Consider the following 23,336-nt stretch of genomic DNA (forward strand, 5'->3'; position numbering starts at 1 on the left):
AAGCAACTTATATTCATCTCATGGCACTTGAGGATATTTGGATAGATTGCTTGAGACAAAGTGCTGAGGATTTTTCTTAAAAATCCATTCATAAATAAAACCGATTTATTACCAGAGGACAGAGCAGATGCTTGCTGACTGAAAATGAGTCTGCTCTCTGCATTAACCACATGGCAAAGAGAACATCTTCTTGCCCAGATCATGAATATGTCTCTAAGCTTCCTGCAACTTAAGCAATAGAATTTCTAAGCAGCAAAATGATTGCAATACAATATACCTCATGGTTTTATACATACAAATCACAAGCTCTGCTTTCTTACTCAGGGCTGAGCCAGGCATTGTCTCCATGCTTGTCTTTTTATGAGAACATTCTTCAGCTTTTATAACAATTTTGAGCTTGTCACACTGACTCCACATTCAAGACAAGCATTACCACCACGAGATTTAATACAGTTTCCTGCTTTATGTTAACATTGTTTTGCTCTGCTTGCTCTGAATGACTTTGCTCTGCAAAGTAATAAAGTGAGGATTGCAAGGTGGTTGGGGGACCAAGATGAGGGAAAGCTGATTTTCCAAGCCCCTCACTCTTTGTTTCTCCATCTGGCTTGCTGCTCCTCAGATGACTTGCTAATTGATGTTACTCATGGCTGGCACACTGCTGCAGGTGCAGCTCCCTGGGCCCATGATGCATCAGTGAGCCCCCCCCATCCCTTCCAGCAATTGCCTTTTGGGTTGCTACATCCCAGCCTCAGAAAAACTGTACATGGAAGCACTCCTCAGCAAGCCCTTCCCCAGGATTTCTTCCCCTGCATGTCTTGCCCTCTGCTATGATCCTGGCTCACCTGTTTTCTCACTTCCCCTGCAGGAAATGGTTCCTGCCTAGCCACTATAATCCTGTTTAGCTGATGATCTGCCTTGATCAGTTCACCACAACTGGTTTCAGATCCTGAAGCAAAATGAACACAGAAAGGGAAACACAATGCAGAATCACTCTTGGGTCTTCTGGCATGCCTAGCTAGTGCTTTTGTCATGTGACTGGATGTCTCAAAAATTATATTAAAAAGAATTGCCAGTATTGTGGCAGCTTTTCCCCATCCAGCAGTCCGTGCAGCACAAGGCATTTGCATACTTATGCAGTCTCAGCTGAAGGTGCTGCAGTGCCTAATGGGGGTTTCAGATGGCATATCTGACAGGCCTACATCTGAAATGAGGCAGTGACACTATCAGCAACAACAGCAAGGCTGGAAAAAAACCATGGATACCCCAGATCCAAAAAGATCTTGTCCCTTTCCCACTGTCACTAACTATTCATGACAATTTGTCATGCTCTTAAGGGTGTCTTCCCCACCCCCTCATTATCTACAAGGCCAAAATCAGGTCAGGAAGACATAGAAGTCTGAGATATCTGATTTCAGTAGTCTCTCCCTTCCAACTCAAAGAGCCAGGAATAGTAAAAGGAAATCAACTCCTCCTCCAGAAGTTTTTAGCACCAGCAGACTTTTCCATATAGGATCACCTCAACTTTGACTGCATCTGGCAGCTAATGTTTATTCCGCTGTACCACACTGATGCTGAGGAATGTTGGTCACATGACATTCTCAGGTGCCATGATATGTCAAATAAATAGGGCTTTTGAGAGTTATATCAAGAACTGAGGTTTTCTTTCCATAGGCAAGCTAATGCTCTATGTTACAACAGCTGCTCAAGTCAAATCTGTCTTTTTGGGATTAACTCCTCCTCCTTGCTCTTGCAAAAGCAAACAAAGTTCCTCCTTCTATCTTATGCCTCCTATGACCAGACATCTCTCCACAGACAAAAACTAGATCATGGCTGGTCTGAAAAAAGACATATTTCAGGGTATCCTGGGTAACCAAGCACATACTTCACATCACATACTACCTTCTAAGTATCCAGTACATTTCCTTCCTCCACTAATTTCTAAGAGGCAGATTTCCAGTCTCTGGTGACATTTTTCATATCATCCCATTCCACTGCTTTTTACACTATTCACAACACTCATCCGTCTGAGAAACATCAAGAGATGAGGGGAGAGGGAAAACTTAAGCTGAAAAGAGGATCCAATAGAGGGCCAGAGATAGCAGTGTTAAGGTGTCAGAAGATGGCGTACAAGGAACCACTGAACAGATTCATCAGCTGTGCAAAAGAGCTGACACAGTCTCTGCTTCTACCCCTTCACATGAGCAGTTCTTCAAGGGCACACAGACAGCACTGCCTACATGAGAATCTCACTCAACAAAACCATGGTCCGTGATCTAGAGATGCCCCAAGTGTCCCCAGCTGCAGCAAAGGAATGAGAATGAAGGGGAAAAAACCCATGGGAGTCAAAAGTACAGGATGAAGAACAAGCAATAATATTTACTAATATGCAAGACTCATTCAGTTCAGACACTTCCCGCTCTGCTCAACAAGTAGTGATGGAATTTTTCCTGTGAGTACTGAAAGATGTGTACAAATACATCAACCATCACCAGTTTTCACCTAAAAATATACAGCCACTTCCAAACTGATATACTTCCCCCTCCCTGTAGCATATATAAAGGTTTCACTTACCAGTGGACTGTGCTTCCAAGATAAAGGAACTAAAGATAACTAGCAGACGAAATAACCCATGGCCAGTCAAGGCAAGAGATGATCCTGTGTTGCTCTTTGATGCTATCATTCCATGGCACATCTTTCACCCACCAAGGTTTCTTTCTAAAAAATTTCTGAAAGATCTGGTTGATCAGGAGCACTTTGGTCTAAAAAAAAACAAACAAAGGAAGAAAAAATGTTGAGCCAAACACCTACAACATCTGGAGAGGGAGAAGGGAAAGTCAGAAACAAAGAGAAACCTTTTACATGTTCTAGCACAGAGGAATCTTACTAAGTATTCACAGTTCTCAAGGTAACAGGAGCAGAAAAAGCAATCTTCTACACAGGAAAGACTAAAAGGAGCTGTATTAGAGAGAGACCATAACTTTTCACTCACTGATGTTTCAAATGTGAAGACTGCCTAGCTTACAATTAATTTTCGCTTTTCCTTTCAAGCCAGCCACAGAGCACATAGCATCTGGAGGATTTGTTTCAAAAATTCTTCAAGAGAGCCAGTCTTCCTCCACTCCCACCACTTTTCAGAGGGTCTCTGAGACACAGCAGACCGTAGGATAAATCAATCAAACACTCCTTCAGCCACCTGGAGAGGCACAGCAATGCTGACAGGCAGCCAGCAGGCAAACACACGCTTGTGAGGAGGAATGTAAAACAACTTGCCAACCTCAGGTATAATGATCTGACAGGACAGAGCACAGCAATTAAAACTGCAGGATGTGACACTGCTCATACCTGAGGACTGAGGGATTCACCCACAGCCTACGAGGCACTGTCACAGCAAAAACAGCCTTGTATACAAACACACAAAGCACAGCTGGGAAACAGAGAAAGCACAAAGCCGAGCCCTTACTTTTAACGAAGACCCAGCAGAACACATTTCACCAACCTACTGTAGTTTTAACCTGCAAGGCCTCTAATGGTAAACACACCAACAATCAACCAACCAAAAAACATCCTGGAAACACAAATCAACCAACAAAATAAAAACAGCCAAAAAAAACGCACATGGAAACACACCTCAATACTTGTATCCTGCTATTCATTACACATCTGAAGCTCTCAGATGAAAACAAATTTGCCAAAATTAATGGTTTTTACACCTGACAACAGGAATACTTTTAATTCTGAGGAAAGCTCCATTCAGCCACAGTTTGTTCAGTTAAATGAATATGCAGACTGAAGGAAGATTGGATTTTTTTATTTGGCTAAGTTTCCCAAGGAAATTCAAAATTGCTGGTTAATCTCAAAGAGATCTGAGAAGTGCAGAGGCAGGTACTGTACTCTTTTGTACCTTGTGAGGACAAACAGGACATCTGGGTTATCACTCTTACTACTGGGGAAGGCAGAACCTTCAGATCCTTAAGTACTTCCAAGATTAAAGCAATACATCAGCACAGACTAGAGAAACACAACTCAGCCTCAACTCACATTTCCAATTACTCAGGCAAAACAGTAGATGCATTATGGGAGGGAATATGTAGATTTGTCAATAAACCTGGTAGCCATTCCAGTGAAAAGGTTATTCCCTTAGTTACATGTCACTACTATGCTTATACTTCACAAAAGGGCTATCTTTAAAACCTGGATCTTTCTTTTTGGATCTCTCTCAATGAAAAAAATTTTAGAATACCCTCAGCAACAATTAGATCATGGAATGAAAAAAACACTCCATGTGAAAAGAGCCAAGCCAGTTAATCTGTATATCTGCCCCATCTTCTCGAGTCAAACCTCCTGCACAGCACCAAAGTTCATATTCAGTCAGAAGAGGCCAGCCTATGCTCCAGGCCAACAGATGGCTGCTCTCCTCCAAGAGTCCCTGCTCTACACAGAGTTACAGCTCTGAAAAAGCAGTGTATCATCTTCAACAAATGCCCTTCTGATTAGACCAAGAAAGCTCAGTCCTCCCTATTCCAATTTAATTAAGCCTCATTAGTATAAGAACCTCTGAAAGTATTGCCACAGTATTTTTTAAAGGTGGCCCTTCCTTCCCTTGAAACAATGCATGTCAGATGACCTAGTAGCAGCCAGGAGAGGTAGGAAGAGGGCATGCAATTATCACAAAATCTGCTGAGCCACCTGAAGTGTGCTACCTTTCCCCAGAGGCATTTTCCTCCCCAAGAGAATGCAGCCAGAATTCAGCAGTCCAGTTCGGGTCTCTGAACAGCAAACAACTCAGAAATACCTAAAACAAGAATATATTCAGAGGGAATAATTTATTGCTTATTCTTGATTCACTAACAGATTGCTCCAAAGCACATCACTGTTTCTCTCCTTTCTTTTAAAATCAGACATGGTTTCCAAACCTCTTTTTAGCTACCAAGTCACTCGAATCCCAGGTTACCAAATATCCTGTCTATTGCAGGTGCAGGACTGCCACTCCAGGAATGCTGTAAATAAATGCTGCTATGCCTCCAGAAACATCCCACTGAGCTGATCTAGTTTGGTGTGGATTTGAAGGAGACACAAGGGTAGCCAGCCCATTCAGTGGGTGACAACATAGACAAACCCCTCAGGACTGTTAAGAGAGATGGGGTACAGGTACTTCTTGCAAGGATCCTCCCTTTGGGCTTCAGCCACGTTACAAAGCTTGTTCCCAGGCTTGATTGTTCCCTGCCAAAATTAGAAGAGAGAGGTTCTGACTAGATAAGAAACTATCCCTTCTTCTCAGAGGAGAGCTGATTTTAAGGCTATTTAGACAGACATTCAATTCTCTGAAAATCGACTGCATTTTTAGCACACTCCTTATACCTACAGCTCAGGGGGAAGCAGCTTTCATAAAAACTCCTCAGGCCTCCACTGCCTGAAGTTAGCTGGAGTGCAGTGTAGATCACACACATTTGTCAAACATACTCCCAGGGGCATATCTTAACAATTCAGGGGTTTGGGAGAATCAAAGTGTACATAAAGCACTAAGGAACAGGCTGGTTTCTTTAATGGATACTAAGAACAGTAAGGCAGAAGCTGATAGTGGCACAAGTATGAAGAGCAAGGACATTTCAGACCCATTTCACATGCCACAGCCTAGGCTGAAGGGTTATGTAAGGATGAAGTTTAAACAAAGATGTTTATAAAGATAATATTCAGTACAGCCAGCAGTGCCCATAAACACAGTAAGGAGTGGAGGAGATTTTTCTCTGTTAAAAGTATATCAGTCAATGAAGGTGGAGGTTTTTTTGTTTTCTTTATAATGTGACCCTTTCAAAAAACCTACTAAATATGGTTAAGACAATAAGCCATCCTCTTTATCTACAAAGTCAATAGCCACACACCCTCTTAGGGAATGCTATGAACAAGTGAAGAAGTACTCATTGCTCCCAGCTTAGGGATATCTCCAGCTCCTTCTTCAAGTCTTGGCATCAAGCAAGCTTCCCAGTGATGCTTCAGCAAGAGTCCCCCTTGTTGCATGGCCAGCCTTGCCTGCACAGGGAACAGTAGTTTGCTTCTACATGAAGTCCGCAAACAGACATCAACTCTCATTGAAACCATGCAGGCCAGACTCCCTGCTTGCTCCCAGCAGCCCTTTCCAAAGATAACACACTTGTATATGGCAGGAGCTCTCTTTAAGATAAGCTCTTTGGGGACCTTTGCCATTCATCTTCCAGACTTTCAGAAGCTGCCAACTCATATCCCTTGAACCAAGATCCCTTTGTAAGCACATGTAAATTTTCACAGGATTATGACTTAGTTTTCTTATTTTTCTTATTTTGTCATAGAAGGACTCCTAGGTCCACAGGGAAAAGCATTCTTTGGAAGGTCATACGCTCAGGACATGCTCTGGACAACCAGAGACTGGACAGTCTGAAGCTCTCTAGTTGCTCAAAATGCCTAGCACAGTTATGTCCTGTGTCACTGCTGTTGGAAAACAGGTCTTCAACCTGAATTCTTCAAAGTTTATTTAGGGAAGTGTTCAGAATGTTTGGAATGCTACTGGCTTGCTTTTAAATACCATACTTGAAACTTAACAAAAGAAAATTAGCTATCCTCGTGCACGTAAGAAATCTCTATTTTATCCACATGACTTCCCCCTCACAGAATAATACTCAGACATTGTTTGCTGACTCTTGAATGCACACAGCAAAGATCTTAGCAGTGGCATGAGTGATGGGTGTGCACAGCATAGCTTTTGAAAAGCTAAGCACAAGTGTTGTTCTTGCCTCATGGTCATGCTGCAAGTGGAATCTAATGTAAGCAGTGTGGTTTAGAGGATTTAACCTTCACCCTTAGTTGCTGGTTTTGTTGTATCCTTATTTTGCCTGCTTTCAAAGAGCAGTTAAGCTTTAGAGCAAAAAAGTCACCCTCTTGACTGCTAAATAAAAAAAATACAGAAAAATCAAATCAAGTCCAAGTGACAGCAGAGGAAAGGAATCCTTCATTCCACTTACTTTCTGTGGTTAAACCAGTTTAGTTGAAAGCTTTAAAAAACGGAATTGTGCTTTTAACATTTAGGAATACCATCACAATTCAATTACACTGTTCAGTTTAAGTTAGGGACAAAGGAAAAAACCAAAGCCTTTGAAGTTACCTGCAGGCAGTTCAGAAAATTCTTAATTATCTGACTTTTCAGCACAGCCAACTCTCAACTATTCAGGATAGATCGGAAAAGGTGGAAGAGTAAGGGAGGAAATATGAAAAGCCAAACAACATGTAACATTCCTCCTGTCCAGTAACAAGATTATGTGTTTGGTAGCTTCATTTTACACCTTCATATTTGAAATATAAAAGGCAGGTTTCTGCATAGCACAGTCACAGCATAAAGCAGATTAGCAAATTGCACATATTCCCTGCTACAAAGAAGAATCACTAGGAAAGACCAAGCTGCTAATTCTGGACATTGGAATCAGCACACACCCTACTGCAAATAACCCCACTGCTGAAGTGGAATCCCAATAGCTGGATTTCCTTCCTCATTCCCCAGCTGCACCGAGGGTTTAGCCTATGACCTTCAAATTTGGCTGTTTCTTTCATATAATTGTTTTGATTTAGCTTTTACCTGCTCTCTCCCACAAAGGTTTCTTGAACGCTTCTTTGAAATTTTAAAATGTTAAATTAAAAAAAAAATCCCAACAAACTAAACCGGCAATTGTTGATGCACAACTTTCATTTTCAAGAGAGCGTTGGAGTTTGCACAGAAAGAAGCCTGCTGGACAGGTTAAACTCTGAAATTCCATTTTAATCTCTGATAAATGGCATGTACCTAACTATCCACAGACTCACTAAGGCACAACCAAGCTTTAAGCCAGGGAACTGGATTTTTCACTAGAGGATAATCAGTACCTTACAACTGATAAAGTCACACCAATATTCCTACCTCAAGTGAATAAACCTGTAAGATTCACCAATTTGCACAGCCTACTCCCTAGCTTCCCCCCCTCTACCCTTCCTATCACAGGCTAAAGTTCTCTTGGCACCTAGATTGTGCTTTTGTACCCCTCCCTTGTTTGCCTTCTTATCTTGCTTGATGCTCCTCTAACCATCCTGAGGTTAGCCAAGCATATTTTCCTGTGGGCTGATTGCAGGGAGCACTTCCTCCAGCTAATCCCCTTCCATGCTGGGTGCAATCCTTTGTATACCAGCTTCTTCCCTGCTGCAGCTCAGAGAAATGGACAGCAGGTTCAAAGAGACGTATTGTTCCTGTGGGGTCCAAACAAGCTTCAACTCCAACATTCCTTTTAAAGGTAAGTAACAACGAAGGAACAGACTTTCCAAGGTGGGTGCAAAGAAGAGGCGGCAAGGTTGCCAAGGGGAAAAGGGGTATTCAGTACCTTTCGCTGTCCATTGCATGATGGAAATGCTCAAGACAGTGTGGATTAACAACTGCCAAGCATGGCTCTGTTTTCATTCCTACAGATAGCACTCATACTTTTAGAAACCGAATCAGAAACAAACTACTAGAAACAGTCTCAGTATTGTGTGATCCTTCCCCTTTTCCCCATACCGTGGTTGTCATGACAGGTCTGACAGATTCAAAGTAGATTCAAACTGTATTGCTTAAAAAAAAAAAATCCAATTTTCCTTGTCATGGTAAGCCCAAGAGAAAGGCCTAAATATCATTAGCTCCCCAGATTTTAAGATGTTTTCTTTAAAGTCACAGAATTTCACTGGAAAATTTTTCTGTTTTACTTGGGAAGAGGAAGATAAGAGATCAAAATCCACTGTCCTTCCAAATAAGGAAGAAGTTAGTTATGGGCTGGCTGTGAACTTCCAGGAACCAGTAAGAAGAAAAACAGAGCTGCAGAGGAGCAGTGGAAGAGTTAGGTTAATGCACACAACTCCAATGCACTGCAGATTTCTGCACTATTACAAAAATGCTTATAGCAGTGGGATCATGTCAACAGTGAATGAAAAGAAAACAGTAATTTTTTTTTAACATGCTGGATCTGCTTTAAAGGATTATTTTTTTTAAACATACTGTCGTCTATGCAATCTATGGGAAGAACTAGAGACTGCAGGATTGTGGAAAACAAATATCTCACAATCTGTGTCAGTTTTGGTCTTGGGTGATTTTTTTGTTGTTGTTGTTTGTGGGTTTATTGAAAATTTCTTTATTTGGAAAAGTATTCCCTTTAGAAACCATTGTTTCAGCGTTTTTTCCCCTGCCACACTGCATCAGAAAAGCTAGGTTTCATGCTTTCAGCTTTAATCAGTACAACAGCACATTTACAGAGGACCATATGCACAAAATGTTCCAGAATGCCTTCCAAAAATAATAAGTCCTAAAAAAGAAAACTCACAGTAAACTGGAATGGCTTCAGGGAAGGAGAATAAAGAAAATCCGTGCAAAGGCAGAACTTCTTGTAACCACATCAAGCTTGAAATGTTACTTTCAGTAACAGGGTTGACAAAGAAGCACTGGATAGGTAAGGTCACTTGTATATCCAGGATGCTATTCTCATTTATGCAGCAGTCTTAATCTGTTTCAGAGAATGAAAGCCCATGTACAGTATAGGCTTATTTTATAATTCCTCCCTACCAGAACACACCTCTCTCTATCCTGACCATTTCTTGTGCTTTCATTTCAACTAATGAGGCTAAAAGCATCAGTCTGCTATACATGCAGCTGCAATACCACCAAGCTGCACAGCCACTTGGGAGGACATCCATTTGGAAGTTTTTTTCCTATCAAAGTCCTCTAAATATAAACTTCAGTGAAGCAGCCTGACATTTAAGTAAGGAACTATACTAGGAGATGAAGGAACTCTTACATTTATTCCTAAAAGCACAGCTGCGAGACACAACTCAACTTTAAAATTATTACATTTCCCAGATATAAAAATATCCACTATACATAAGTATCACCCCCTTTCAAGGAATGGTGACAAATATTGTACAGTGCCTGTTATTTGTATTCCACCTTATAAAGAAGGTTCTCAGCAAGAGACGTATTGTTGTATCAGAAGATTCCAGGCTAACAAATCCTTAATGTTTCAATGTCTGTCAGCACATTCAGAGATAAACACACACACACAAAACCACCGAAAAATAAGACTGTCCTTTAAGTCCTCTGAAAATTTAATCTTCCAACAAGATAGATCATTGACCAAACCAAAAAAGTCTTAACTTCTGGTTTTGGCCTTAAGACTGCATTTGGGATTCTAACACAGAAGAGAATTACTTCAGTAGGTCTTGATAAAGCAGTCCTTCAAAAGGTCTCAAGCACTATGGCTTGGTTTTGCATCCATTAGCCCACTAGTCTTCTTTACTTATGTTTTTTAGAAGCTGCAAAGTTGCTAGATGTTTCTTACTGCTTTTCCTCCTCGGGATGCACTGTCTAACAGCACAGATGCACATGTACTGCCACAAACCCCTCACTGTGGCAGACATCCATCCCCGTGGCACTGGGCAAGTTTTATTCCACAGTGCCACATCACTCTTGCCAGTGCACAATAAAAAAAGAACAAATTCTGCATGCCCATTCAACCCCCTAGCAATTAAGACCACAGGACAATTAGCACACTGCCTGCACACAGACCTGCTGTCAGTGTCCCTGGCAGGTCCCCCAGCAGAGCACCCTCACCAGCAGCAGGCACACCCCACACAGACTCCACCCCAACATTCAACATGAAGATTTCAGACTTCAGGCAAGTTAACATAAACTAATTTCAAAAGTCAGTAGGACCAAGAGAAGAGGGGGTGGGGAAAAGGAGCTGAGACAGCTTGCTTTCTTTTAAATCATTCTTACAATTACCAGAATTACTCAGAGAGAAGACACATCACTATGCAGAAGACCCTCACAGCCTTTTTTTCCTCTAACTGGTCTCCCTCAACAGGCTACACTTAACTTGATTTTCTTACAAGGGATCAGTTGCAATTACATTCTGATTTGAGCAGCACAAGCTAGAATAATCAAGTCAGACACTCCAAAAATGATACTGGCTTATTACATGTCACAAGGGGACATACACACACCGTGATATGGCCAAGTGCTCCAAGTGCTCCAAGCAGAATTCTCAGGATAGATCCCTTACCAGCAGAGTACCAAACCATCATCTGAGACCTACAACCATCACACAAAGATTTTGCGTTAAAGATGTAGACTTTGTGTTAAAGATTTCCACCATCAATTTGGGGTGGGAGAGAAGCATGCCAGAAAGAAGCATAGAAAAGTAAGAGTTTGCAGAATGAAACTTCATAAATAACACCTCAATAGAAGGTGTTATTTATGAAAAGGTGTTGTACCTCAATAGAAGGTCAGTTTAAAGCTTCAACTTCTTCCTCACCTGACTCAGTGGCATTTAGGCTTCACAAAGCATGGCTAGTAGAGGAAAAAATATTTTAAAAAATAAGTCGCTGTTAGCTGGAACTAGGGTAGTCCAGAAGTGGGACACAGGATGCTCTGACTTACAGCAGGACAGGGAGCACAGCCAGTCTTCTGCACCACCCTGCAAGTGTCAGTGGGATCCCCATTCCTCGACTCCCCAGGGAGGGGCCTCTGTCAAACTGTTATCAAACTCAAACAAAATGTTAAGACAGCCAAGGAACACTGCCTGAGAGCAACTGCTCACTTAGCAGCTCTCAGCACCTTGTTTATATAGTAGGAATGGTTCCCTCACCCTTTACTGACCTGCAGTCTAGTCCACCTCTTGTACATCAGCATCTCCCCTTTGCAGAGCCAGCTGGGGCTGTCCCTCCACCACTTACAGGCTACCTGGGCTGAAGGATGACCCTTGCTCCTGAGTGAATAGACACTGCCATGCTGCTGCTCCCACACCCACCTTGCAGCTAAATATCCCCTTTGCAACAGTAATGAAGTTTTTGGGAACTTCTGGGAGAAACTGGGCCCTTGCACAAGGTCAGCTCTGGGGCCAGTGGAAGCAGCAGCTGGGGAAACACTCCCACCTCAGATTTGCTGCCAAGGCCTGAAGTGTCTGAAAGCACTCTCTGGCTTAAGCAAGCAGCCCACTATGCTGGGCGAAGAAATTGTACAGGCCTCTTGCCCCTAAAAGCATCTCAATTTTCAATCCACATTGAAGTGCAGAAAAAAATAATTTACGATACATAAAGATACTCTATATCGAAATCATGGATCCAGCATCATGGTTTCCATGCAGATTAAAGGCCAGAAAGGTGGGTGAGAGTGCTCCAAAACAGCCAAAGGTAACACAGGCTTGTTAGAGTTAGAGGCAGGCAAATGAAATCAAAGCCAAAAGAGAGGGGAAAGTTACACAAGGAAGAACAACAAGAGTCAGCAAAAGGCTCAGCAGTAAATGTTAGAGTTTTGTGCAGGGCTACGAAGTGGTGCTGCACACAAGCAAGAATGACACACATGCCCGTGCTAGGTCAAAAGGAGACACACCCAGAAGTCAGAGCATACTGGTTATTTAATCTTCTACGTCACACTTTGGTTGTTTTGCTAGACCACCTCGGACTCCAAAAGCACAGCTAGGCTTTGTCCAGTCTACCTCAAAACTCTAGGGAAAACCTTTCCAAAGATCATAATCCCCTCGATACTCAAAATGTGCAAAGACAAACTTTGGATTAAGCCACAGGCAACACCTTTCCACCAGGGACCAGAATGCAGAGGTAAAGCATCCCACGATTGACCTGAGCACTTGTTTCCCTGCCTTTCTCCCTCAGCCAAGCACACCACTCCAGGTGCTGCCTACCTCCTGGCTCCAGGTATAGTCCTCCATGCCTGAATGGGCCAGCTACCAGGCAACCATCCATGAAACACAAGCAAGAAGACAGATTATGGACTCTTTTGGATTTCTACTTGTTTTTTTTCACTTGTCCAGCATACTTGAATTCAAATGTCAACAGGCTGGGCACATGAACATGAAAGATACCACACATGCTACCCCAAACACCTCCATGCTGTGCTCCCCTTGCACACACAGACCTGAAAAGTGGAAGATCCTTCCCCATTCCCTCTAAAAAGTGCATTTTAGAGTAGGAATATTTAACTCTCTACTATCTGAAGGTAAGGAATAAGTATGTCAAGCAACTAGCAGCTAAGTGAACAGTACATCCACTTGGGAAAGAGGTCACTCCCTGCTTTGCTTGGGGTTTTTAAGGTGTCTTCAAGTATCCTCCAAGAGTACACTGAAGCTATGAAACTATTTCTCAAGAAAAAACAGTCTAGTGAATGTGACCAGTGACCTCTACCCAGCCTCATGGGAAAATCTCAGCAACTCCAGTTTCAACTGCCTTTAAAGGAAGACTGATCCTATTATTATTTTTTTTCCAGACATTTTGCAAATAAATATGAAGGTCTTGCCACAGCCAGTAATCCTCAAGAAATTTCCTGTCTCTGGAAACAAGGTTCCCTCAGACTGAATTGATTAAATAAAGGTTATTAAAATTAGTATAAAGCAAGCTTGTTTAAAGTCCTGCCCTTCATGTTTTTACCTGTAACACAGTGCTCCAAGCAGCAGGACAAAGAGATCAGCTAGAGGAGCTTACAGCAAAAAAAAAAATTAATATGCAAGACCCACCAAAGAGTGAGAAGGTGATTTACAACTACTTTCAACAGCATAAGATTCTCATGTTCCTTTAATCTATTTTGAAATGAGTTTCTCAAAGGGTATGCACCTTTTTTATACTGTACTCTTAAGACTCGATTTGTTTTCCCCATTTTGTAAATCTGATATACAATTTAGTCTTTTGAGAGTCAACAGCTGCCATAACCAAAGCTGTTTTCCTTTTACCTCTGCAGTTTAAGATGTGCTGCAAAACAACTGGTTAAATCCACTAACGCCATCTTTCAGCGTTACTGATTTCCTTTTCCTCTAAAGCCAAACATTCTAAATAAAACCCATACAGAGAGAAGTGTTAGTTTCTACAAATGCTACACATATGTAGAGGAATGCAAACAGCTTGGCATAAGGATCAGACACTTGATCAACAATTCTCTGGCATCTCTTGGACAAGAAGAAACAGGAAAGTAATGACACTGGTGCAACAGTTTAAAAGAAACAGAGCAACCGTTTAAATTAAGGCATGCTTTACAAATAAAAAACCCTGAATCTTGCAGAAAGATCTAAACATCAACATCAGACTGGCAATGGTCTCCAATGCACAGGTAAACTGAGCTCCTTGCTCTTATCCATAACAAAAAAATACATTATGCAGAGTTTTCAGAAAGGGTCCCCGCACTGGAATTGACCAAGAATGGGGGGGAGGGTCGGTGGTTTTATTTTAATAATCTCACTTCTCTTCAGTATATGCAGACTAACAACTGTTAAAAAAAGACAACAAAACACCAAACGTCATCTGTAGCTCCACCTATACGGTTCAGAGAGACTGTATAGCACAAATGTCACAGCAGCTATAGCCAGAGGAGTTGGTGGTCTGTCACTCACAACTATTTGGATTTCCATCAGCATCTTTTAAAAAGCCACTTGCAAGCTTCATTTTGTGAAAAGACTAGTCTCTGCTGTTTTATACACATTCTAACTCACCTAGAGCTGCTTCTCTAGGTAAGCCAAACACTGCATTTAACAGGTGTAAGCAGCAGTTGGCTCTGGATAACAAAGGATGTCCATTTGTCTCCTTTTGCACGTCAGGGTCTGCTCTCCTCATGAAGCAGAATCACCCTTTCACATGAAGAGGGAAGAGGGGGGAGGACAAAGACAAGCCTGCATTGTGGAAAATAAATAGCTCCACTAAGGCTCCACAGGACACTACAAGGCTCATTTTGAGGAAACCACCCTTCTTACAGCACACTACAGACCCCAATAGCTACCAGAAGCCTTTTCTCCAGCCCTCACATACCCTTCCCTGGTCTCTAGCAACATTGCCTCAGCCTCCACCTCCAAGTCCTGCTCCTCAGAGGCACTCGAGTATAGCTGCTGGAAATCACTGCAGAGGCTGCTTCACAGCACCCTTGAAAATGAAATCTCAGAGAAATGCTACTGTGAGCCCTTTTGAAAGGTAGGAACACATAGTAAGGACAGAACTCAACAATGTACTTCTGAGGGACCAAGGTTAAGCTTCATCATCTCTGCCAAGAACAGCCACACTTTATTTACATCAAAGGCATCAACAGTCTTTACAAGCTCCTTGCAGACAAATCAAATCTGAAAAAGCTAATTATATTTAGGCTACATTTGCTACAAAATAAGTGAAATTGGGCAGGAGTTTAAGTTCTTTGAGGAAGCAGTTCTACTAATAAATTTTTAATCCTGACCAAGGAAAACTGTTGGGTTTTGTCACTAGACCAACAGCAAGTTTCACTCTCAGAAGTCATGACATAAAAGGTTACTCTTCCCCAAAGGCAAAGGCCCTCAGGAGTGAGGCCTTTTAGAATTTACAGCTACAACCTCAACACTACCATCATCAAGGGAACACTATTCCTTGCAAACATTGAAAGTACTTCCACCAGCAAGGAGAAATGCAGAGCAGGTGACGGTCTGCAACATCAATAGTTCCAAGATGCCTGACCCAACATTTTTGCTTGCTTTTTTTTCTGGGGAAATAATGTTGACATCCTAACTGCAGGAAAGACTCCTGATCTGGGAATGAAGAAATGGAGAAAAGAAAGAACTGGCCTTGTGAGAGCCATGTCAAGAGCACAGCAATGCTCAACACCCACTGCACATTCCTGAGAATGGGCTACAGAGCTCACCTGCAAATCAGTCAAGAGACGAGAACATGCAGAGGGATCCCAGTTCCCTTCTACAAGTGTCCACCCAAAATGCAAAGGGTTTAAGACCAATGATAGTAACGTGAAAGAGACTGCAACAAAAGAAAGATGTACAACCTATATTGAGACTCTGACTTTGCAAAAGACTAAAAAAAAAAGCTGAGGAGGAGATTGAAACAGGGGACATGCACATTACTGCCTTAATGTCATCAATCCTGGGATGGTTTGGTCCCTGACATTAGCTGAAGTTCAGAGTTGAAACGATTTTTTAGATATTAAGATTAACCCAAGGCCTCCAAACACCTTCATTTCAAGATACAAAAAGGAATCCTTGGTTTTTTCAGCCAAGAAAATTATTAAATCCCCATTTCTGAGACAGAATTTTTTTCCCTCCGCTATTGTAAGTCAAGAAAAAGTATGAGGGGGGAAGGGTATCAGGAATGAAAGTCTAAAAGAACTTCAGAGAAGTGATTAACATAATCAACACTTCTTTTTCAAACCACAACTGAAGCGTAGGTGGCCATGTATAGGTGACTTGCATAAGAAATCATTTACCAAGAGTCAAACCAGAGCTCTAGAAACCTTCTGGAAAGGTGTTGGCTTACCATCAGCTGAATAATCCAATTATGCTGACTTGAGAAATGTCAGGCCTATCCCCAGCAATGCCTGGCTAAATCCCCTCACCTATAAGTAGTCAAAAGACTTTAGGCAAGCCTGCTATTTCACCAGAATCAAGCTGGAGAAGACTAGTCTTTAAATAGCATAAACGTGGGCAACAAAGACTGCAGCTACCACAGGTTTCTTTGGTCTGTTTTTCTACAGCTGAATGCTGAGACACATTTTCTGAAATAAATGACAGCCACATGCTTCCTTACAGCAGGCCCTCCTTGCCTTACATGGAAAACATTTCTTGTAAGACACACAGGAAGCAAAGGTTAGATCAGATTTTAGTTGTGGGATCTTTTCATGCCGTGCAATAAAAAGCCCACTGATCTCACGCTCCTCCCCCTCATACAATGAAAGCCTCTGGGCTGAAACGTCATTTCCCATCCCGTCCCTATAGCACATGCTTTTTAACATCCTTTTTCCTACAAAACAGCTAGCTGTTGTGACTCGCTGCAGAAGACCCTGCAAAGGAAGAGCTGCAGACAGGAAGCCTGAGGCACATGCCAAAGGATAAACTTTTGCTTTCAGAAAGGTATGTGACTAGGCAAAAAAAGCCCTACACAAGCACTTCTTGCCTCATTAACACTTGCAGGTCAAAGACAAGTATAAATCGGAGCCTACAAATCAGACCATGCTGTGCTAGGTGCTGTATAAAAAATGAGGAAAAAAAAAAAAAGAAGTCCACTGCTACACGGATATCGCAAGCTACCATCACATGGAGAGAAACCACCTCTAATCTGAGCTATCACTGGTCCCAGAGATCTTAACTCTCACAGCAGGTTCTTGCTGTATCACACCCAAGGAAATACAGAGCTCTACTGCAAACATGCAACAAAATCTGCATCACGCCTGTTCTTAATGCTTTCTTTGTTCACTTCATTACTCACTACAGTTCAGAAGACTGAAAAGGAAATTAAAAGGTCACTCCAATACGTGAGCTATTTCTATCTCAAATATGCCAATAATTTGACTCAGTAGCAAGAATAAAAGAGCAAAACTTCTTGAAAACATGTTTTCCCTCAAATTCTTGTCTGTAAATATTTAATCCCCTTTATATTTTTGTAGGTACAGTCACTGACATGAGCTTGATATTTATTGATTTATAAAATTACATTTATGAAAGGACTAACAACTAAGACTTTCTTTGCCAATGGCTACCCTCTCCAGTTTCCAGCTCTTTTCCTTCATTTTCAAGTCCTAACACTGCCTCACCTTTGTTTCATTTCTTTCATTCCTTTGTAAGATATTCGCCACACCTCTTTACCCTCTTTGCACACATTCTAGCTCAGCTTGGCATGCCAGAAGGAGCCTTCCCTCTCCCACAGTTCTTTGTGTGATTTCCTCAGCTGAACTCATTAACAGTGTCTCCATGATTGAAAAAAACTGCCCTTGGGCAGACAGGAACGAGTTTGCAAGGTTTTGAGGGCAGTTACTTTGTGCATTTCGCCAAGGTCCTGCGCGCTGCAGCAGCGATGCAGGGCGGCCCGTGCGGGCACAGCAGGGCTGAGCAGGGCCCCGCTGCAGAGCTCAGCGCACAGGGGGCTGCGCACCGACAGCGGGGACCGTGCTCCTTCATGCAAGGGATTAGCACCGCCCGGGAGATACCTGCAAAAGGCTTCTTCCCTAAACAACCACAAATGGCAACAAAGGAATCTCCTGCTCCGGGAAAATGAGTAAACTCTCCTCTCCCATGCCAGATGAGCTTTCAGGAAGTGTACAGGTTTTGTGGTAGGGAGAGCTGTTGGGGGGCAGGGGTGGAGGAGAGATGGGAATGGGGTGTAGAGGTTTTATTTTGTAATCTTTTTAAACTGTTCCCAGTTTAGCCATGCCTCCCTAAGAGGCAGAACCTACACAAGCATAGAGCATACACCCCCTCCTTGGCTGAGATCATGAGCTGATACGGAACATATCTGTCAGAGCCTGATATTAGGCCAAAGCATTCCTGCAGCACGGAACATGGGGTGCCACAATGGCAGTGCAGGGTAAATTACTGAGAGCAGTGAGACAGAGAAACACACACACTTGCTACAAAACAGCCATTTTGAACACTGGTCTTGTCCATCAGAGTTTAAACAACCTTTTTGTTGTTGTTTTTGCTTAAACTGTGTACATTGCAGCAGCACCTCAAAGACTGTAGTAACTCTGTAAATACAAATGAGATTATTACAAAGAAAATCTGTCTCTTCTCAATGTCTTAGAATTTATCTAGCCTTTCCTTGCATTTTATCCCCCAGAGCAGCTGTTCCTCTTTTGATTATGGACAGAGATGAAAACATTGCTTTGTTGCATCCTTGTAACTGGGCCCAGTGGGATTCTCAGGGAGCATGAGTCTGCTCCCAAACACAGTTATGAGGAGGTTTCACTCTTGTGGTTTTGTCTTCTAGTAAGAGTAGTATTAAAATTTTAGAGCCACCTATCATAACTGAACAACTGTACCATTAATCCTGCCATCAAACAGACTCTTTCCCCCTTAGACAAAGCACTCTGGGTTTCAGTCTCCTTCACAAGCAGATGCTTAAGAGTTCAGTCTCTTGACTGGCTCTGCTAATGAGCCACACTAAGTTTGGAGTACCCACAAGTGACAATATTTTGCAGTTAAAGCTTCCTACAAAACCACCTTGTCTCACTGAATGTGAGAACTACAAGCCCTCACATGCTAAGCAGAGTGCACAAACCATCACAGGTAACTTACAGCACCAAGCAGAAAACAACAGGCCCAAGAGCACCCAGACACAAGTCTTCCAGAAAGAATTAGTGGTTTCTGAACACAGACAGGAAGGGCAGTTCCTTACTACACACTTCTTCAGTGCATGATTTGAGGGCAAACCCCTTGGGCTGAGGTAAGCACCTCCCCACTTCTATTTCTTTCATCAGAAAGACAGAATCTATCTCTAGACACCCATGTTTTCCCCAAAGGGGAATCGCCCCATGTCACTACCACAGGCCTTCCCAAGTAAAGCAAGAGATAAAGTGTCAACACAATGGTCACAAGTGAGTGCTGTGTCAAGTACAAACAGAAGACACCACAGAGAACAATACTTTATGGGTGCAGCCATCAAACTCCTGCATGCAGACTGCCAAATGCCACGGTGGGGTGGAACACATTATTATGCTGAAGACCAAGGTGCAAAGGTCATAAGTAACAATAAAACAGAAGGAGAAGCTATTGAGCTGAGCATAGAACCATGGTTTTTACCACCTATACACACACAGACATCAGATCCACAACCCAAGCAACATTTCATGCACCCCCTGTCTTATCTCTAAATGAACATTTAGAAAATCAGGGCAATAACCTGATATACTTAAGATGAGCAATATAACAGCCCACTGCAGACAGGACAGAAAGAAAACAAAGAGAAACTGTGTACCAAAGCAAAACACAGCAGAAGAACATCTGCTGCTTTTACCAGGAATACCATATGGCCAATATCTGAGGTAAGGAGAATGAGTTCATTCATATTTAAAAGCAGAAGTAATAGGTCATTCCATCCAAGTTAAGAGGAAAATTGCCTGTTCCCCTTTCCTTGTTATAGACACAGCATTCCCAGTCCAGATAAGGCCTTCGAATGAACTAGTACCATCAGTATTCTGGCCCAGACTGTCAAGCTCAGGGCACTTTCTGTGTCAAGATGCCAGAAAGAGGAGGATGAGAATGTTAATGTAGGAGTTTTCTTAGTCCTAACGTAAGTTTGGTTTATACACAGCCAAGTCAGAGCTGCAATACTGAAAGACCAATTTTGTCACCAGCAGATTACAGTTAGCACTCTGGAACTCTGCAGCATTTGGCAGCAATAAGCACGGTTATAGCACAGTACTCTCAACCACTATGGTGAAACAATCTTCAGTTCCTGAAAGAACTGCTCAGAATTGCAACCAACACAGTTGGTTCCAATCAGAGCATCCAGAAACATATCTTTCTTCAACAAACGTGAGGGCAGGAGCACGGCAGCAATGTTTCTAATATCTTGCAGAACACTTGCCTGCCAGCTGAGAAAGTTTCTACTTCTGCAGTGCTATGCACATGTGGATCTGCCATGCAGCAAAGTTACAAGGCAAGAGGGACAATCTTAATGCATTCCCATTGTCTCATCAAAAAATCCAAACCAGATCAATAAGGTCTTTTTCTATTTGAATACCTGTTGGTGGGTACCATTTAGCTGTGGAAGCAGATAAGACCCCTGATACTAGCAAAGGCCCTCAACAGTTGCCAAGATAGAGCACACAAGTTAATTCACCTCTGTAAGACTCCCTCCTTCCCAACAAGATCTTGCCATATTGCTGGTTCTTCATTCTTCCCAAGCCTGAATCCACACTTGCTCTCTGGAATTCAAGTATTCATTCTGTCAATTGAGTTTTTGTTACCAGAGACAGATAGCAAAAAGGATTAGAAGGACTTCACAGCAGTGCTGAGCAGTCTAAGCCACAAAGAGGACACAGTATAAAAGTCTAGTCTGACAATCAAGTGTCAGGAGTAAATAAAATGAAAAACGACAGGCCAGATTAACTAGTGCCAGCATTACTTCCCAGATCCATTCATGTCACATGTCCCAGCCTCCCCTCTCCACCTCTTAAAACACTCAGCTGTGAATCCAAGTATATTATTGCCCTGACCCATACATCTCACTTTGTATTTGCTTTCTGTCTACAGGAGGGAATTTAGGAAGGAAGCCAGAGATGAACATTCTTACATGAACAGTAATCCATAAGTGCCTCCAGCAGAACCAAGCATTTGTTTACAGGAAGACACAAAGGCAGTGTCCCAGGTACCTGGTGTACACTCTTGTGTGGGGTTCAAGTCCACTGCTGAGACAGCAAGGCTTCTTCAGCCTCCTCCCAAGCAGTAGGTGAAAAAAGAAATGCAGCAAAAAAGAGACCCAGACAGCCAGTGTCTGGCTTAACAGCCCCACAGCCAGAGCCAAAAGGAGATGACATCAGAATTTTAGCTACTGCTAGGTTAAGAACTTCCTGAGAGAGTTGTCTAGAAGTGTCATCTTAGGACCAGGAGTTTTATCTTTTAAGCTTATGGAATCCAGCTTTTGTTATTGTTATGTAAGTTTTTCTATGTAACCAGAAGTAACTCACAATCAATTTGTCACAAGATCTCTAGTCTCTATTTCTTCCATGTGAGAAGGAAGACTACTGCCTATAAAAGCATCTCATAATTAAATGCATTTTCAAACACAGGGCAATCAATAGTCCGGGAAATCAGAAAGGCTGTGGCAAGCCAAAGGCTACAGGGAGAGATCTAAAATGGACTTCCATAACAAATACTCCTAGGCTCTTTTTTGTCTAGTATCATTCACTCTGATTCCAGCTAACAGCAGTCAAACCCTAGCAGACTTGCTACAGTTTCCAGAAAAGGCGGATTTTGCGGACACAACTAAAATCCATTTTTTTCCTGTGTGAAACTTGGGATAGCTAGACTATTTAGGATCAGCTGAAACCAGAGTTGGACAGTGATCCCTTTGCATGTGGAAGCCTAAGTAGAAAAGGTCAGAGCAGACCAGCAGTTGTGTGTGTCACCTCAGCAGACGCACACAGGACTGCAGAAAATGACAGTGGCTGAAGTTACTCTGCACATGGCACCTGCCCTCTGCCAAGGATAAGGAGGTCAAGGGGACAAGGCCAATATATCACAGGACAGACAAAAGACTTTTACACTGTCTTTCCCAGCTCTGTCCTCAGTTCTGTAGTGCCAACATTAAACTTCACTACAAGAGCCATGATTACTTCTTATAAACCAAGCTTTGCCTCAAAAGTCTCACTTTGATCTGTGTATTTGTCACCTACCCAATAATTAAAGGATTTTTTCCCCCTGCAAATTAAAAGAAGCTTCAGGTATAAGCAATGCCACCCAGCTGCTGTGCCAAGGTCTGAACTTTAGATACAGGACAGCTTGGTTGCTCATCACCTCACGTAGCACAGAAAAGAAAAGCAGCAGCATAGCCAAGCCTTCAAATTTGGAAGGACCAGATGTATTCTGTGGGATACTAAAATAACCACACCTATGTCAATGAGCACACTATGATCTGAAAAATAAAGCAACATTTCACCCTCCAAACTTTTCCATAATCTTACAAACAAATATAGAGAAGCTTCTGCAAAGATAGCAATTTCCAGTTGACCAAGTCCCTTTACATAGTGTGCTCATGAGGCATTAAGAAACCCCAGAACAGCAGGATTTTTGTTTTCAGAACACCAAGTATTTCAGCTTTCCTGCCCAGTGAAGTCTGGTGAGGAGGCACTCCTGTTGAATGCAAAAGGCGCTAAGTCTAGCTCAGAGCTACTGCTCTGAGCAGAAAGAAATCAGCAGCAGCACCTAAATGCTTCTCCTCCCTGCGGCTGCCTGTGCCCTGCACACCTACAAGGTCACCTCCTCCCCATGTGCCAGGTGTGGCTGGCACAACCCTACACCAGCTTGGCAACCTTACAGCCTTACACATTGGGAAAACCACAACATAATGAAGTCACACACAGGCATGCAGCCGCCACATGTTACACCCTATTACACTGGAAAGGGCCATTAACTGTGGAAGCACATAATTTTTACACAATGAGCTTTTGCTTATGTACTTCAGCTATTTTAGCTCTTCTTCCAGAAGATCAAATAAGCCCACCCTTTGCTACAGAGTTACCTATAGGACACAGACAAGTTATCCAAGTGCAAGGCTCACCCCAGCAATGTCTTTATCATAGAAAGGCCAAGGAGAATGAATGGGACTTAAGTTTTAATACCAAAAAAAAGCAAACTGGATTAAATGTACCTAAAACTTATTTTGCCAAACACAGCTTAAAGGCAAGAACCTACAGCCAAATGATAATTCTTCCTCACAGGAAGCTAATGAACATCATTGCATTCCAAGAACTAGCTCCTGGACACCAGGAGACTGGTGGATTGTTGCAAGGTTTGTCTTCCCAAATGTACCACCAACATCTTAAGAGTAAGGTCACATAAAAGAAACAGACTATTTCAGTT

At 42.4% G+C, this 23,336-nt stretch overlaps 1 protein-coding gene across 9 annotated transcripts in view; it reads right to left on the bottom strand.

The window, feature by feature from the left end:
- SUSD6 (sushi domain containing 6) overlaps positions 1–23,336 on the bottom strand; it is a 91,343-nt gene that overhangs the window by 44,751 nt on the left and 23,256 nt on the right. For 6 of the 9 annotated variants that reach the window (XM_030239811.2, XM_030239810.2, XM_050974646.1 and 3 more), the window contains one exon: positions 2,572–2,759. In XM_030239811.2, coding sequence (XP_030095671.1) covers positions 2,572–2,692 — 121 coding nt within the window. In that variant the 5' untranslated portion in view covers positions 2,693–2,759. Of the gene's footprint in view, positions 1–2,571; positions 2,760–2,989; positions 3,169–4,700; positions 4,793–23,336 lie in introns of those variants that run through there. The other 3 variants (XM_050974648.1, XM_050974647.1, XM_050974649.1) reach the window with 2 other exon arrangements.

The sequence above is a fragment of the Serinus canaria genome, chromosome 5, assembly GCF_022539315.1.
Source record: "Serinus canaria isolate serCan28SL12 chromosome 5, serCan2020, whole genome shotgun sequence".
NCBI classification, from domain to species: domain Eukaryota; kingdom Metazoa; phylum Chordata; class Aves; order Passeriformes; family Fringillidae; genus Serinus; species Serinus canaria.